The 16,602-nt window shown below is 44.1% G+C and overlaps 1 protein-coding gene and 1 non-coding gene across 2 annotated transcripts; both read left to right on the top strand.

Moving 5' to 3' along the window:
- The first annotated feature begins 3,024 nt into the window (after positions 1-3,024).
- rbx1 (ring-box 1, E3 ubiquitin protein ligase) lies at positions 3,025-11,010 on the top strand. Its single transcript, XM_069907606.1, has 5 exons — positions 3,025-3,137; positions 5,082-5,160; positions 8,072-8,142; positions 9,108-9,193; positions 10,649-11,010. The coding sequence occupies exons 1-5, from the start codon at positions 3,063-3,065 to the stop codon at positions 10,659-10,661; spliced, it is 324 nt and encodes a 107-aa protein (XP_069763707.1). The 5' UTR covers positions 3,025-3,062; the 3' UTR covers positions 10,662-11,010.
- A 1,552-nt stretch (positions 11,011-12,562) lies between these two features.
- Positions 12,563-12,634, top strand: trnaq-cug (transfer RNA glutamine (anticodon CUG)). The gene has a single exon. It is a non-coding gene; the product is annotated as a tRNA-Gln (tRNA).
- Positions 12,635-16,602: the final 3,968 nt, after the last annotated feature.

The following is a 16,602-nucleotide window of genomic DNA, read 5'->3' on the forward strand; positions in this document are numbered from 1 at the left end:
TAAGGAACAATAGAATGTAGGAAGTTGAGGTAGTCTGGATCAGATAAGGGTCTCCTAGCCCTGGACAGAAGTACCAAGTCCTACATATCTAATTAGCTAACCTTACACAGATTTATACATATTAAATTAGCCAACCCTAGTTAGGATGAGTCAACTCTGCATACCAAGAGACTGTAGCCCCGAGAATCAGGAAGGTGTGAATAAGGACAATGACATGATGGGACACCCACAGGATACCCTCTGGTCCTCCAAGTGTACTGAAACTGCACGTAGGCAGGAAGGATTGCCTATGCCAAACCGATCCAGGGGGCAGAAGAATGTAAGGGGGAGGGCACTTTGATACTGAAATTGACTGTATAAAAGTTGGGTGAGCCCCAGTATATGTGTGTATTCCCAGGGTATGACTCAGGCTAATACAGTCGTTCTTCCTGCACCTCTGTGAGAGATAATAGAATAGAGGAAGTAAAGCTAGTATGAATGAAATAAGGAATACTGGACTGGACTAGAGGAAGTTAAGTAAGTGCTGAGTAGGGATGAATTCCGATAAGAGTGTGACCTCTTATACGCAAGTATAATAGAATAAGGGTTTTATAGTGATAGAAAGAATGAGCAAGTTCTGCATATAGAATTTTAAGTAAGTCCTGGGGGTTGAGATGTGTGAATAAGGGCAAAGGCAGATTCATGAATAAGGACAATGATATGATGGGACCCAGACAGGATACCCCATGGTCTTTCAAGTTTACAGAAAGTACACTTAGGCAGACAGAATTACCAAATGCCAGACCAATCCAGGAGGCCGAAGAATGTTAGGGGGGGGGGGAGGGTACCTGTACACTGAAATGAACTGTATAAAAGTTGGGTGAGCCCCAGTATGTGTGTGTATTCCCAGGGTAAGGGGAAGCACCCAACTTTGCACTGTTGTACAATAAAAGTTCTCTGTTCTCAATTTTTGTCTCGAGCGAAATCTGTGAAGGTACTTCTGTTTCTCACACCTCCTATTCTCCCGCCTCCTTTGTTGGATCATGAAATAATTGTTATGTCCACTTTTTGATTATCCATTGGGTAAAAAGGGAGGAAAATGTAAGGTCGAATAGACAGAATGGAAACGGAATATTAATAGGGTCCATAAGGAAGAAGTATTCTTATGTTAGGACAGGATTTATGACCAGTATGTAAAAGAGTAAACGGACTAAGAGGAAGTTGTTGAGAGATAGGGTTACCCATTAGGGGATATGGGGAGAAGGCAGGTAGGTGGAGATAGGTCATAAATTAGATCAGCCATGATCTTATTGAATGGGGGAGCAGGCTCGATGGGCCATTTTTGGCCTACTCCTGTTCCTACTTCCTATGTTCATAATGGCCGAGTTAGCATTCATAGAATGTTCTAAAATGTGATATTGTGTTTAGCTAAGGTATAAATCAATGTGTATGTGATTATGAGAATTGTAATGGTTAATGGTGATGGGATTAGGAGACTTTGAAAGTGTGGTTTAATGTACATTAGGGAATTGAAGCTGCTGAGGGGTGAAAGATTCCTTTGTGCTAAAGATCAGAACCATCTGAGCTTGGTCTCGCATGAGGAAGTCTAGGTAATGGATGAGTTAAAATATCAAAGTCCGGTTGACAACTTATGTAACGTGATAGACGGTTATTGTATTTCTGCTTTAATAATTATCTCATATAGCAGCAATTTTTGTGTGTTCTTTGTTTATAAACTGTATAAATAGACACGTTTTTGTATGATTCGGGTCTCAATGCTCCAGAGTGGATCAGAGAGTCACCTCTTGGAGACGAGCACTCCGAGAGATAGAGAGTAAGCCTGCAGGTTTCAATAAGCAGCTTTTAACTGCGACTATTGCTTGTTCATTTATTCTATGGTAAAGGATTTTCGCCCACAGAATCGAACAGGGGAACACAACCCAGGACATCACGGGCAAAACCCCACCATCGAGAACATCGACAGGAAACGCTGCCATCAGAGAGCAGCAGCGATCATCAAGGATCAGCACCACCCAGCACATGCTCTGTTTTCGCTGCCGCCGTCAGGAATGAGGTATCGGGGCCACAAGACTCGCCCCCACCAGGTTCAGCAACAGCTGTTACCCCTCCACCATCAGACTCCTCAAAACAAGTTCACGGGGACTCATTTAAGGACTCTTAATTTTCCACTTTGTTTTGTTTTGCTCTCAATTGCACAGTCAGTTTGTATACGTTTCTTTATTTGTTTACCTCGGCATGTGTACATTTTTTTTTGCACTACCAATAACTGGTAACTCACATGAAAAAAAAAAGAATATTGGGATTATATATGATTTCATACATGCAACTCTGACAATAATTCTGAAAATCTGAATTAACAACATTTGTTCGCCTGGACTCTTCCCCCTACCGATCTTGTTTTATTCGGATACCTTTGTGTTCTTTGCTTATTCCTTGAAGAAGGGTTCGCGCCTGAAACAAAAGTAATATAGCATTCTGGCCGGTTGCATCACTCTCTGGTATGGAGGGGCCAATGCTCAGGACAGAGGGTTGTTCACTCAGCCTGTGACATCAAGGACATTTACAAGAGGGAGTGTCTTAAAAAAGCAGCCTCCATCCTCAAGGACCCCCCACCACCCAAGCCGTGCCCTCTTCACTGCTACCATCAGGAAGGAGGTGCAGGAGCCTGAAGACCGGCACAAAGGCCAAGGACAGCTTCTTTACCACTGCCATCTGATTCCTGAATGATCAATGAACCACGGACACTGAGTTACTTTGACTCTTCATGCACTTATTTTGTAAGGTGGTTTATATGAATGTTTGCACTGCGACACTGCCGCAAAACCACGAATTTCGTGAAATAAATCTGATTTCCCCCCCATAGACGCTGTGAGACCCGCTGAGTTCCTCCACTGTTACACGAGGATCGCTTCTTCGGTGAACTGGCAACCATTCACCTGCAGGTGGCGCTCCTGTCGCCCCTGGCCCCTCCCCTCCCTCAGCACGCTCGCCTCAAACGCCCATGAGCAAGGCGCTGGTCGCTGATTGGCTGTCGCACCAGAAGCCGGCTTGAAGCGAACAAAATGGCGACAGCGATGGATGTGGACGCTCCGAGCTCAACTAACAGCGGCGGAAAGAAGCGCTTCGAAGTTAAAAAGGTACCCGTTACCCGCGGGGGCGGAATCTCACTGGCTGAGAGGGAAATGCACAGAAGGGAACGGAGCTATGTGAAATGAAATGGGTTCAAAATTCGGGGGTGAGCTAAACGGTGCCGCTGTGATTGACAGCTTCGATCGTCCAATCAGGGTGGGAACTTTGTCTGAGGGGCAGAGCGTGAGCCAATGGACGGTCGGTGTGGGGGGGGGCGGGAGTACAAGGGGTGAACGTGGCCTGGTAACCGGGCCCCTGACTGGATCAGAATTTATTGTCATGAACAAGTCCAGAAATGTGTTGTTTTTGCGCAGCATCACATTCATATCAAGCACCTTACACCAATAAATAGTGCGCCAAAAGTCAAGGCAAGGCAGTGTAAGGGCAGGGTTGTGTGATGTCCTGATGCACTCTGGCAATTAACCTGGAACTGAAATGTGCCTGTGGTTCATTCAGGAATCTGATGGCAGCGGGGAAGGGTCGCCTGAACCTGACAACAGTTCCCAGACCTCTCCCCTAGACCTGCATGTGGCCTGAGAGCAGACGTTTTGTGGGTATAATCGTCCAGTGTCTGAAAAAAGATCCGAGACATCCTGCAGTAAAACACCAAAGTCTGGGGTTGAAGTGGTTCTGGTGAGACCGCACCTGGAGTACTGTGTCCAGTTCTGGTCTCCATACTTGAGGAAGGATATACTGGCTTTGGAGACAGTCCAGAGGAGGTTTACTAGGTTGATCCCTGGGATGAAGGGGTTGACTTATGATGAAAGATTAAATCGTCTAGGATTGTATTCGCTCGAGTTCAGAAGAATGAGAGGAGATCTTAAAGAAACATATAGGATTATGAAGGGTATGGATAGGATAGATGTAGGAAGGTTTTTTGAGCTGGCCGGGGAAACTAAAACGAGAGGACAGTCTCAAGATTCGGGGGAGTAGATTTAGGACAGAGATGAGGAAAAGTAGTTTTTCCCAGAGAGTAGTGAATGTTTGGAATTCTCTAACCAGGGAAGTGATTGAGGCTGCCTCATTAAACATATTTAAAATTCGGTTAGATCAATTTTTACATGATAGAGGAATTAGGGGATATGGGGAGAAGGCAGGTAGGTGGAGTTAGGTCATAAATTAGATCATCCATGATCGTATTGAATGGCAGAGCAGGCTCGATGGGCCATTTTTGGCCTACTCCTGTTCCTACTTCCTATGTTGCTGGGGAAACTCAGCACATCGCACAGCAAGCGTTTCGGGCTTCAGCCCTTCGGTCAAGGCATGAGCAAAATGTCGGCAGGCGCCTGAACTGGGAAGGTGGAAACTGTTCCCTTTTTCTGATTTCACTGAGCTATCTGAGACTGAAGTGCACTGTAAGCAACCTGATCTAGACGTACATACCCTTCCGGCCCACAAGTCCGTGCCCCCCAAATATACCCAACTAACCTACAATCCATGTATGTTTTGAAGGGTAGGACTAAACCAGAGGACCTGGGGAAAACTCATGCAGACACAGGGGGAACGAACAAACTCCTTACAGACAGTGCTGGAATTGAACCCAATCACTGGTGCTGTAACATCATTACGCTAACTGCTACACTAACCACGTCATCGTTTACCCCATGATGAGCTGCCAGAAATATCCATACAATCGCCAAAATGTCCTACCTCCTTAAGTCTGACTTTGTCCTTGCTTCAGATTCTCTGCCATTGAAATTGTTATGTCCATTTCTGGTCCTGACTATTCTAATACGCTCCTGACTGCCTCCCCTCCCATGCTCTGCTTTGTTTAACATAATCCCAACTACTGCTTATATCTCCTGTATTCATCGTTCACTCAAGAAATCTGCTTCATCCAAGGTTATCTTCACCTGGTTTCATTCCTAGATCTTTAAGGTGAATGGATTGTACCACCTGAATAAATAGCACACCCTGATTAACTGTTTATGAATATTTTGTTTTGTTTTTAGTGGAATGCAGTGGCCCTGTGGGCCTGGGATATTGTGGTAGATAACTGTGCTATCTGCCGAAATCACATCATGGATTTGTGTGAGTATCAGATGTCCTGGCCATACATTTTAGTACTGTGAATATCCCTTGTCTAAACACTCCTGTATTAGTTACCAGAATAATCTGTGAAGGCTGAACAATATTGGTGTCTATGAAGCTCCTTGAACATTATTGATATTTTGGGAAAGAATTTCTGTTCTCCAGGTCCAGTTTTTCCTTCTAGAACTAATGGTAGTTAACTGTCATTTTCAAGTGCATCAAAAATGGGCAGTACATGGTGATTTTGCCAGCAAATGCCAGATTATGAAACATCCAGAACGGTCTAGAGTGGTCTAGAAAAGCACTCAGTTTACCAAACTGCTGCAAAATTTGACATTGTCATTGGATTTTGAATCTGTAGTCACACCCCATCCCACTTATGCAAAGTCTTTATTACCATTTGGTTAAATTTGGGAGTCCAGAGGACTGGTGGAGCAAAGGTTTGACAAGGTTTCAGAATCTGATCTATCAGCCAATACAATCCACAAGCTGCAGAAATGCTACAGGTAGGAGCTGAAAGCTGTACAGTTGTGAGAGGTAGCCTTGGATCCAGCATTTATTGGGCCCAAAGCTGTCTTGACATCAGATCAAATGTAGCCATGGAAACCCTCGGGCTTTCAGCTGAGCTCTGCAATTAAGTTGCAAGAAGTACTGAGGGTTGCAAAATCGCAAATGGTAGTTTGCGGTTACGTTCTTCACCAAATGGGACACGCTGCTGGGAATTCTGTAGGTTCCCGGCCAGATCGTACCCCCTTCTTTCAAATTTAAATGCCATTCCTGCATCACTGGGTCCAGATTCTGGAACTTTCCCCAATAAAGATGTTGAAATGCTTCAGCCAGAGGGACGGAAGAATTCAAGAATATTTTGGCCTTTTCAGGTGCAATGAGCTATGAATATTGGTCTGGAAAACCCATCTGTTACCAATGATAAAATAAATTTTTGGAAATGGACATCCAAAGGCTATAGTGGCCCATCTGCAACCACGTGGTTTGGCAGATCCATTACTGGCAAACCTCTTACTGTGAAAGGAATGGCATGAGTGTGCTTTTTAAAAAAAAAAAAACCACCTGGTGAAAGTATGAGAGTAGAAACACAGAACAGCCGAAGGAATTCAGCAGGTCTCACAGCATCGATGGGAGGTTTTTTAAAATTTAATTTATTCTGGGTTCTGTTTATTTATTTTCAGTTACTTTTTTATTTACTCAGAATTTTTTTTTTGTCTTTCATCTATCTATTTATTTGTTTTTTTATATAAAGATGTATTAGTGACATTTCAGGCCCGAGCCCATCTTTAAGGTACAAGCAGAGAGGCAGGCAGGCGCCTGAATTAAATGGGGGGGGGGGGGGAGAGAAGAGAAAAAAGGGCAGGGGAGGAGCACAGACCAACAGGCAAAAAAGGTGATCATTGGACATGGGTAGGAGAAGGAAAGGAGAGAATTGATTGGAGGGGGGGGCTCTGAATGCAGAGATGGAGGAAAGGAGACAGGGAAAAGGGGAAGAGAGAGAGAGACGGCTGGAGGAAAGAAGGCATAGGGATGGGCGGAGACAGGGTGGGGGGGAAGTGTAAAGTGGAGAAGTTGATATTAATTTCATCTGGTTGGAGGGTGCCCAGGTGGGATATGAGGTTTTCTACATCCAATTTGTGGGTGGTCTCGGTCTGGTAAGAGGTGGGGGTACGAGAATGCTATTTGTGCTGTGATGAAAACAGCATGCTGCAGCTCGAGCTACATAAACTCAACCAATCAAATCTCCGCAAACCTGCCAGTTCCAGTAATAGGTGGTGATAAAGGGCAGTCTATGTAATAGAAGAGAAATTGCATTTAGAGCATCAGACATAGGAGCAGAAATAGGCCATTCAGTCCATCAAGTCTGCCCCGCCATTTCATCATGAGCTGATCCATTCTCCCACTCAGCCCCACTGCCCGACCTTCTCCCCATGACCTTCTCCCCATAACCTTTGATGCCCTGGCTAATCAAGAACCTGTCAATATCTGCCTTATTTAAGATAGATTGGAATTTAGAGGACATTTGACAGTCTATTGTTTAAACATTTGACTTGCTTTCCATTAAAATACATGTTTATGTACAGTTCTGCACTCAGCCACCCCTCTTTGTGTCAGGGTTGGTACAAATACACCATCTTGGTGATGATGGTATCTGCTCATGCTTCATTGTGCAGGTGAGCAGCTTTAGAAAATAAAACATGAATAACACTATTTTTAGACAGATCAAACTGAACTAGTTTGGAGTTTTCTCATCATAAGAGATGAAACATAAAAGTCAACAGTCGCTGTGATTGTAGTCAAACAGAAATACTAGAGGAACTCAGTTGGTCTTGCAGTGTCCAAAGGAGGCACAGAAGTGCTAGAAGAATACTGATCATACTAAGAGTTTGCGAAGGTGTTTTGTGAAGTGCCGCATCAAAGGTTATTGTGGGCATTAAAGGCTCATGATGTAGAGGCTCCATGCTTCACTATATTGAGGGCTTTAATAAATGGATATAGATCCTGACTCAATTCCTGATCCACGCCAAAGTTTGCTGATGTGAAGTATGAGACAGGAAGACAGCCCTTGGTTCTTTTTTACGCAGTCCATTCTTAACATTGGAAAAGATAGAATCGCAGGTCACACCTTGAAGAAGGGCTCAGGCCCAAAAGATTTATGCCTTTACTTCCTATGGAAGCTGCGAGACCCGCTGAGTTTGTCCAGCCTTTCTGTGTTTCTCAGATCTGCGCAATTGCAACAGCACAGCTGTCCAACTCTGGAATAGCATCCAGACACTGAGCAGGACAGATGATTGAAACAACCACACAGTACCAACACAAATCTCTGCCCTCGTTAAATAACTTGCCCTCCTAGGTTGAAGCAAATGTTTGGTAATGTGCTTTTGGACTTTATTTTGATCTGTAGGCATAGAATGTCAAGCAAACCAGGCTTCAGCAACATCAGAAGAGTGTACAGTTGCTTGGGGCGTGTGTAATGTAAGTACCTGGGGTTGGGATCCTGGGCTGGATCTGTAATAGTAAACTATAAAACCAGTCCAGCACTGAGGCAGTGTTCCACTATTGATGATGCTGCCCTTATACTGAAGTTATAAATGAGGCCTTTTATGTTCCCTAAACAAATAATCAAGAAAACCAGTCTGGGTGAATAAAATTTAATTCTGTATAGTGTTTCCTCTCAAGTATTATTCACTAAAACTGATGTTACTGATTGTGGAACCTTTTTGTACCAAACTTACATCATTTGTCTGCATTACAAGAAGGATTTTAGTTAATCTCGTTAACGAGGTACAGTAAAAACCCCTGTTATCTGGAATTCAAGCAACTGGGGAAAAATTACTGAAAATAAATAGATAAAAAATACAGGTTTAAAATTGACATGCCTTTTTGTTAGTTCACCACACATGCAACATGCAATCTCAAGCGAGCAGAAAATGAACTTATCCGGCATATACTAATCCCTGTAGGTACCAGGTACCAAGGGTCTTAATGTACTTTGTTCAGTCTTGAAGGTGCTACTTGGATTAATAGCTGAGGTGAAATCTTCTCAAAGCACACAGATCAAATTTTCTCTCCGTATCTTCAGAAAAATGTTGTCCCTAAAAAGCACTTGTTGCATAAACTCCAAGTCATCTTGTTCCATACCCAAGTTGACAGTTACCATGTGAGTGTAAAATTGAGCAAGAATGTTTGATCTGACCTGGGTAACGACAGATCTTTCATAGACTTTGGTTTTGGTCCATTTTAGATTGCATTGGGAAATGCTCAACCTTTGTACATGTGCTTGTAAATGTCTAATATAACTTGAGTTAACTGTCCTGGGATGTCACCCTCTAATCAACTGACAACCCTTGGGGGAAAAGCTGCAGAGGACTTTGTATGGTGGTGTGTGTGCCCACATGCTGCTGACTTCAATTCCTGTTCTCTTCTGCCTCTTGCTGCAGCATGCATTTCACTTCCATTGCATCTCCCGTTGGCTGAAGACCAGACAGGTTTGTCCATTGGACAACAGGGAGTGGGAATTCCAGAAGTAAGTCAATGTTTTTGAGGCTGGAGGGTTAATTAATCCAAATCAACAGATGTACTCTTTGGTGATGGCTGGGATGGGGTGTGGTTATGGACTGTGGACTCCAGGTAGAGGGTGTAGAAATAACATGGTCTTAATGTATTGCTATTCATTTTAGTTGTACTGCACAGAAATGGGCTCCTCAGTCCAAACAAATATGTGCCAAGTACATATTTCCTTGATTTTAGTTCCTTTTGATTTGTCCCACACTCCACTCTCGTGGATTCTATCACTTGATGACACAGGGAAATTTATAGCAGCTTGTTATTCTGCCTTTGGAATGAAGATGGAAAGCAGTTCACTCAGAGTACACCCAGGACACCAGCAAACTCCACATAGAGAGCACGGGTTTGAACCTGGGTCACTGGAGCAGCTACACCACTGTGTTGCCCAACTTTGGATACTAGACTTGGATACGTTGGGCTACTGTTTTCACATCCTCCATGGGTATTTTCTTGAGCCCATTAATGGTCAAATTACTAGACTGGTCAGCATTGTAGATCTAGGAACACATTTAAAACCCACCATTGCAGCTGAGAAATTTAATCAAATATGTTGGAATTTTTTTAAAAGTTTGTAACTGATTGTAAAATGTGGTGCGGTTCGCACAACACTGTTACAGCGCCAGCAGCCTGGGTTCGAATCCCACGCTGTCTGTAAGGAGTTTGTATATTCTCCCTGTGTCTGCATGGGTTTTCTCTGGGCACTCCAGTTTCCTCACACCCTTCAAAAAAAAAGCATACCAGGGGTTGTAGGTCAATCGGGTGTAATTGGGCAGCATGGGTTTAAGGGCCTGTTACTGTGTTGCATGTCTGAAAAAATCCTTTGCCTTCCTTGCCCAGTCTGGTTAGTGTAACTCAAGGCCAACCATTCTCGACCTTTTTTCGGCTATGCCCCCTCAGGATTCAGCTCAAAGCTTATGGACCACCCTTCCCTGTGACGCAGTCGAGTTTAGTTGGTTTTTTCCGTACTCCTCTCCTTCCGACTGCATAAAAATCATTATAATTTTATCTGTGGCCCACCCCCTTAAATGTGCTGTGGGCTCCCCACCCGGGGAGGGGGGGGCGTGCGGCCCCTGTTGAGAATGGCTGCCTAGGCAACCCACCTACGGTGACACTTAATCTCTTTTTCAGTGGCAGTTATGGATGGACATCAATACTGCTAGGGACAGTGCCTTCCACATCCTCTGGGTAAATATGTATTATGCAATTTGTAAAAAAAAAAACCCCACAGCCATCATCATTCTGCTGACCACCTTTGGCTGCAGTCAGCTCAGACCAGATCCTGTATGGGGCTAGGTGGCTTTAGTGACCACACATTGCCAGAGCACATTGTTTTAGTTCTCTAGTGAATGCCAAAAGATTTGTCTTACTGCAAGAGAAAGATTAGTTATGTCATGCTCATAATTTGTCTCCTCAGGTACGGCCACTAGGTGAAACACCAATGCAGAGTGTACCTGCTGTCTGCTGTGTCTCTGGTACATCATTATCCCACCCACCACTCAGCTCTGCCCCTTCTTGAAGCTTTTTGAAAACTGTTTATTCAAATGACAAGGACTTTATCATAAATACATTTTTTAAAAATCCTCTAATATCTCTGATTGTAGACTCTTCATTACAAAGAACTAAATCCCTGGAAACCGTTCACATTGTCTTTGCAGGTGGAGAACCCGAAGTGCAGACTTATTTTTCTCCATGTTAATCAAAGCAGGAGAATGTGTGAAAGTTTTCTTTGGCTCCTAACCAAGATGGATTTTATTTAATAAATTAAGTTTAGCAGAATACTTTGCAAAAATGTGGTCTATTTCTTTCTCTGTAGTGAGCTGTTCACCTAAGGTTGCTTGTTCCTGCGGTTGCATTAAACAGGCACTTGAGTACCTCAGGATGTAGTGAAACACAAAAGTCTTCAGATGCTGTGATTGTAGTCAATAACATAGAAAAGAGGGAGTATATTACTGATGTTTCAGTCCTAAACCCTCCCCAAAACATCAGAAAGATTTCTTTATGGACACTGTGTTCTTCCAGCTGAGTTCTTTCGGCTTTTCTGTAGTTTAGTCTCAGGATTGGTGCTAGGGTCGCAGAATTGACCAGTGTAGAAGATCAAGATTTCTCGACAGACGCAGGAGCTGTCAGTTATCAGACATTTTATTTTTGTTTCACTTCTGGGTGGTGTAGAGTAGCTCTGTCTATGGATAGGAGATGGGCATATTGTTTCCTGGTGACAAGGTGAAGGTAGGAAAATGTCACACACAAGATAATAACACGAGAGTAATTCGCTGCACAAAGATATTGGTTTTCCTTTATTATCCATTTTCCAAAGTATTAAAATACAAATGTCTCCTGGAACCAGATTGGGTCTGGCCAGTCACTAACAGCACATTAATTTTGCAAAATTCCTGTGATTCAGGGACGATTCTGGGGAGGTCAGGGGGGAGAGATGGAGGTCTGATGAGAGAGGTGAAGGATGGGCAGGTGGAGGGATACGGAGGTCAGGGGAGAGGTAGAGGGTGAGGAAGTCAGGAGGGAAGGGAGGTTGGAGGGTGAGGCAATCTGGAGGGTCGAGAGGTGAAGAGAGGTCAGGAGGGTAGGGAGGTGGAGAGGCCAGGCGGGAGGAGGATCAGGGGAGGTGGTGGGGAGTGGAGGTCAGGAGGGGGTAGAGAGGGGAGAGGTGGAGGGTGGGGGAATCAGGAGGGAGGGGGGTGGGGGATCAGGAGGGAGGGGAGGTAGAGGGTGAGGAGGTCAAAGGGAGGTGAGGTCAGAATGGAGGGGAGATGGGGGAATGTCAGGAGGGAGGTGGAGGGTTCAGGAGGCAGGGGATCAGGGGAGGTGTGGAGGGAAGGGAGGAGGCAGGGGAAGATTGAGGGTGAGGAGATCAGGAGGGAGGGGAGGTCAGGAGGTCAAAGGGAAGTGAGGTCAGAATGGAGGGGAGGTGATGTCTGGAGGGAGGAGGAGGGTTCAGGAGGGAGGGAGCATCAGGGGAAGTGAGAGGTGGAGAAAGGGATGTGAGGTCAGAATGGAGGGAATGTCTGGAGGGTGAGGAGTGGAGGTCAGAGGGGGAGGTCACGAGGGAGGGAAGGTCAGGGGAGGTGGGTGGCAGAAGGAGGGGCCCGTGGGTGGTGGGGGGGGGGAGGATCCGGTAAAAACCTGGATGACGAACTCGGCTCCAAACGGGATTCTCGCCGAAATCTGGTGGGGAACAAGGAACGGAACCGCAGCCCCGCCCCTGTTGCTTCCAGCGACGGGGGGCGGGGCGATGCTCGGGGGCGGTCGCCAACTCCGTCGCGTTGCCGACGCTGAACAGTTGTGAGGCGAAGCGGGGCAACGCAGCCCGTGTGGTTCCATGGTGTAATGGTTAGCACTCTGGACTCTGAATCCAGCGATCCGAGTTCAAATCTCGGTGGAACCTGCTACTTTTCCCCCCATTTTACCAGTTCCAGCTTCTGCCTGCACTTCCTTCCTTCAACTCTCATCAGTCCATTCCCCTGAGCACTTTGTTGTCATAATAAATCCATGAGAACCCAGTTACAGGATTTCAACAGGTTCACAACCTTTTTCCCCCTCAATAACCCCTTCTCATCCTGAGATGTCAGGTTGACAACCTCTGGACACTCTTGGACCATAAGAAACAGGGCAGGAGCTGGGCCAGTGAGAGAATGAAAGAAGACCCACTCCCCTCACTCTTGCCCAAAGCACCACAGTTTCAGTTAAGTCAGGCTTTTGTGAGAAGCAGAAGTACCTTCACAGAATTTGCTCCAGACAAAAATTGAGAACAAAGAACATTTATTATACAACAATGCAAAGTTGGGTGTTTCCCCTTACCCTGGGAATACACACATACACTGGGGCTCACCCAACTTTTATGCAGTTTATTTCAGTATAGAAGTACCCTCCCCCTTACATTCTTCTGCCTCCTGGATGAGTTTGGCATTAGGCAATCCTGTCTGCCTACGTGCTGTTTCTGTGAACTTGGAGGACCAGGGGTTATCCTGTCGGTGTCCCATCATGTCATATCCTCATTGTCCTTATTCACAAACCTGCCTTTGTTCTAATTCACACCTTTCCGACTCTCAGGGTCTATGCAGAACTTGCTATAGAAGACCCTTATCTTATTCAAACTAACTTTACTTCCTATACATTCTATTATCTATTATCTAATCTTATTCATACTGGCGAATTTGCTGATTCCGTCTAAAAGCCTAGAAGAGCCTTATCTTATTCAGACTAACTCTAATTCTAATATCTCTTCTTATCCTATTCATACTGGTTTTATTCATTACACATATATCTATACTACTTTCCTCATCTTCATATTTTCATATCAGTTTTACTTATCTCTCACAATTCTATTATCTTCCCTTATCCTGGCTTTATTCATTACACATATATCCATCCTAGCTTTCTTCATCTCTCGTATTTTCATATTATTTTTACTCATCTCTCACACTTTCCTTTGTAAATTACCATCTAGATCCTCAGACCCTCTGCATTTGACATTTCCTCATCTTTTGCTGACATTGACTTAACATAAAACAGAAGGTATGAGACTGCAGACGCCGCAGTTGGAGTAAAAAAATGATGCTGGAGTAACTCAGCAGGTCACACAGCGAACTTTATAAAGCAGAGATAAAGGTCCAGAACCAACGTTTCGGGCCTCATCAAGGCACAAGCAAAATGTAGGCAGGCGCCCGAACAAAATGAAAAGAGAGGGAGGTGCAGGGTCCCACAGGCAGGTAGATAAGGTGGGGGGGGTGGTGGGGGCCACCAGCAACCAGGGCGAGAGGGGATGGTCCTGTGATTGGGGAGGGAAGGAGGTGGAGGAGAGAAAACAGAGGGATGGGGGAGAGGGAGAACGGGGAGTGGGCTAGCAGAAACTGGAGGATGAAACAGGACCACGACTACACTGCTCATGAATGGCTGTCTGTGAATACAGACACTCAGCAATGCGAGCTTGTGAAATGATTTTAAACTTATGAGGTGCTGTTCATGATAGCACCAATCAACGAGCTGGAACATTAACTGGAAAGTTGAAAATTCTTTCCTTGAAGATGCGGGATATTTGATTTAAAATGCTGGGAACACTCAATGATGAAGGCAGGAGAAACTGGGTGAGAGAAAATATGTTTGCGTGCTATAGGCCGGGGGGGTTATCTGTCACAGGGTGTGGAAAGGGTGGGCGTGGGGTTCAGTTGTCTTATCGCTGAGTTAATGTGGGCAGTTAGAGAGTGGGATATATAAAGGAATGTGGAGATGTGTCTCCAGGCTGGGGAAGAGAAAAAACCCCGAACATCATACTTTGGCTCATTGCAAACAGAGATGGTCATTGGGATGGGGACCATTTGGGTACGCCCCCCCACCCCCCCAAAAAATACTGGCTTGGCAGCTTAAAACAGAACAAATTAAAAGAACGGTATTGGCATCAAGGAAAAAGGACAAACAAATGACATATAACCCAACAGAGATCAATGAAAACATCAAGGAATTCTACGAGCAATTATGTCGAACTGAGAACAAAGGGAAAGAAGACAAGGTAGATGAGTTTCTAGCTAAAATTGAACTACCGAAATTGCAAGAAGAGGAGCAAAACAAATTGATAAAATCATTTGAAATAGAGGAAATACTTGGAGTTTGCCAAAGTGGAATAACGGAAGAATTCAGCCACTGAAGTTGGAATTCGAGGGCCAAACCCATTGGGACCATTGCCTGAAGAGGGCACACAAAATCAGTGAACCGGTGTGGACTCAAAAGGCCAACATGGCCTGTTTCTGCTCCGTAAATGGTTATATGGTTATATTGTTATATTTTTTAAAAAACTACCGAACAATAAAATGCCAGGAGAGGATGGACTCCCAATAGAATTCTATAAAACATTTAAAAACTTATTAATTCCTCCTCTCCTGGAAGTAATGAACCAAATTGAAGAAACACAAAACATTCCAGATTCATGCAAAACAGAAATAATTAATACCAAAGACGGGGAAAAATCCACTAACATCAACATCGTATAGACCAATATCTCCACTCAACACAGATTATAAGATAATAGCTAAACTATTAGCAAACAGATTGGCTGACTGTGTACCAAAAATAGTAAAACTAAATCAAACTGGATTTATTAAGAAAAGATGAACAACGGGCAATATCTGTAAGTTCATTAAATTAATCCATGCAGTGCAAGGAAACAAGATGCCAACAGTGGTGGTTGCCTTAGACACAGCGAAAGCTTTTGACAGAGTAGAATGGAATTATTTATTCAAAGTACTACAGAGGTTCAACCTACCAGAGAAATATATTAATTGGATTAAAGCATTATATAAGGGACCATTGGTGAAGGTGACAGTAAATGGATATATATCAAACCAATTTAAATTAAGCAGGTCAACTAGGCAGGGACATCCACTATCTCCCTCACTGTTCGCGTTAGCTATAGAACCCTTGGCAGAGCTGACAAGAACAGAAAATAAAACATGAGGAATAAAAATAAAAGAGAAGGAATACAAAATCAGTCTATTTGCAGATGGCGTCATAGTATACTTAACAGAACCAGAATTATCAATAAAAGAATTACATAAGAAATTGAAGGAATGAGAGGAGTCATATGATGGAGTAGTGGCCGGTCGGGGAACTCCAGCCCTCTCCGGAAAAGTTAAAATAAAACAGAGAAAAAACAAAGGCACAAACACAAAAACTAAAATAAAGTGAAAATAAAGGTGTGGAGAAAATGGCAGCGAAGAAAGAAAAGCCAAAAGCAACAGGAAGAAGAGAAGAAGAAAAGACATTGGAAGAAGAAGGTGAAGGCCTTACCTGTCCGAGGAGGCCCGCCGTGGAGAGAGAAGCCCGCTCCCTCAGGTCAGTTGAAGCCCCAAGCTCGGGACTACAAAAATGGCTCGTGGAGCTAAACAAAAGTGCGCAACCGCGCATGCGTGATGCGCAAGACAAAAAGAACACTGATGGGAGGGGGGACCAGCTGAGGAGTCGATCTCCACAGCTGAAATTGACAACCACAACAAAGCAGCAAGAGGAGAACATAGAAAATAACGAGAACAAGAAAGAAGAGAGTAAAAAGAAATCAAAGAAACAACAGATGACCAACCCAGAGGAAGAAGACCAACACCAAGACACTTTTAATAAAAATAAGAAGAACAAAAATATCCAACAAAATAAAATAAACAACCCAACAAGAAAACCAGAAGAGACAGAGGTAAAAGACACAGATCCTGGAGTGGACTCAGATGAAGAGGAGGAAGAACACAGAGAAATGGAAGATGAAGGGAAGGGCAAGTACATGGATATATTTTTTTTAAAGAATATATGGAATCAATAAAAGAATGGCAGTCACAAGAATTCAGTGAAATAAAAAAAAGAGTAAAAAGTACA

The sequence above is a fragment of the Narcine bancroftii genome, chromosome 13, assembly GCF_036971445.1.
Source record: "Narcine bancroftii isolate sNarBan1 chromosome 13, sNarBan1.hap1, whole genome shotgun sequence".
NCBI lineage: Eukaryota > Metazoa > Chordata > Chondrichthyes > Torpediniformes > Narcinidae > Narcine > Narcine bancroftii.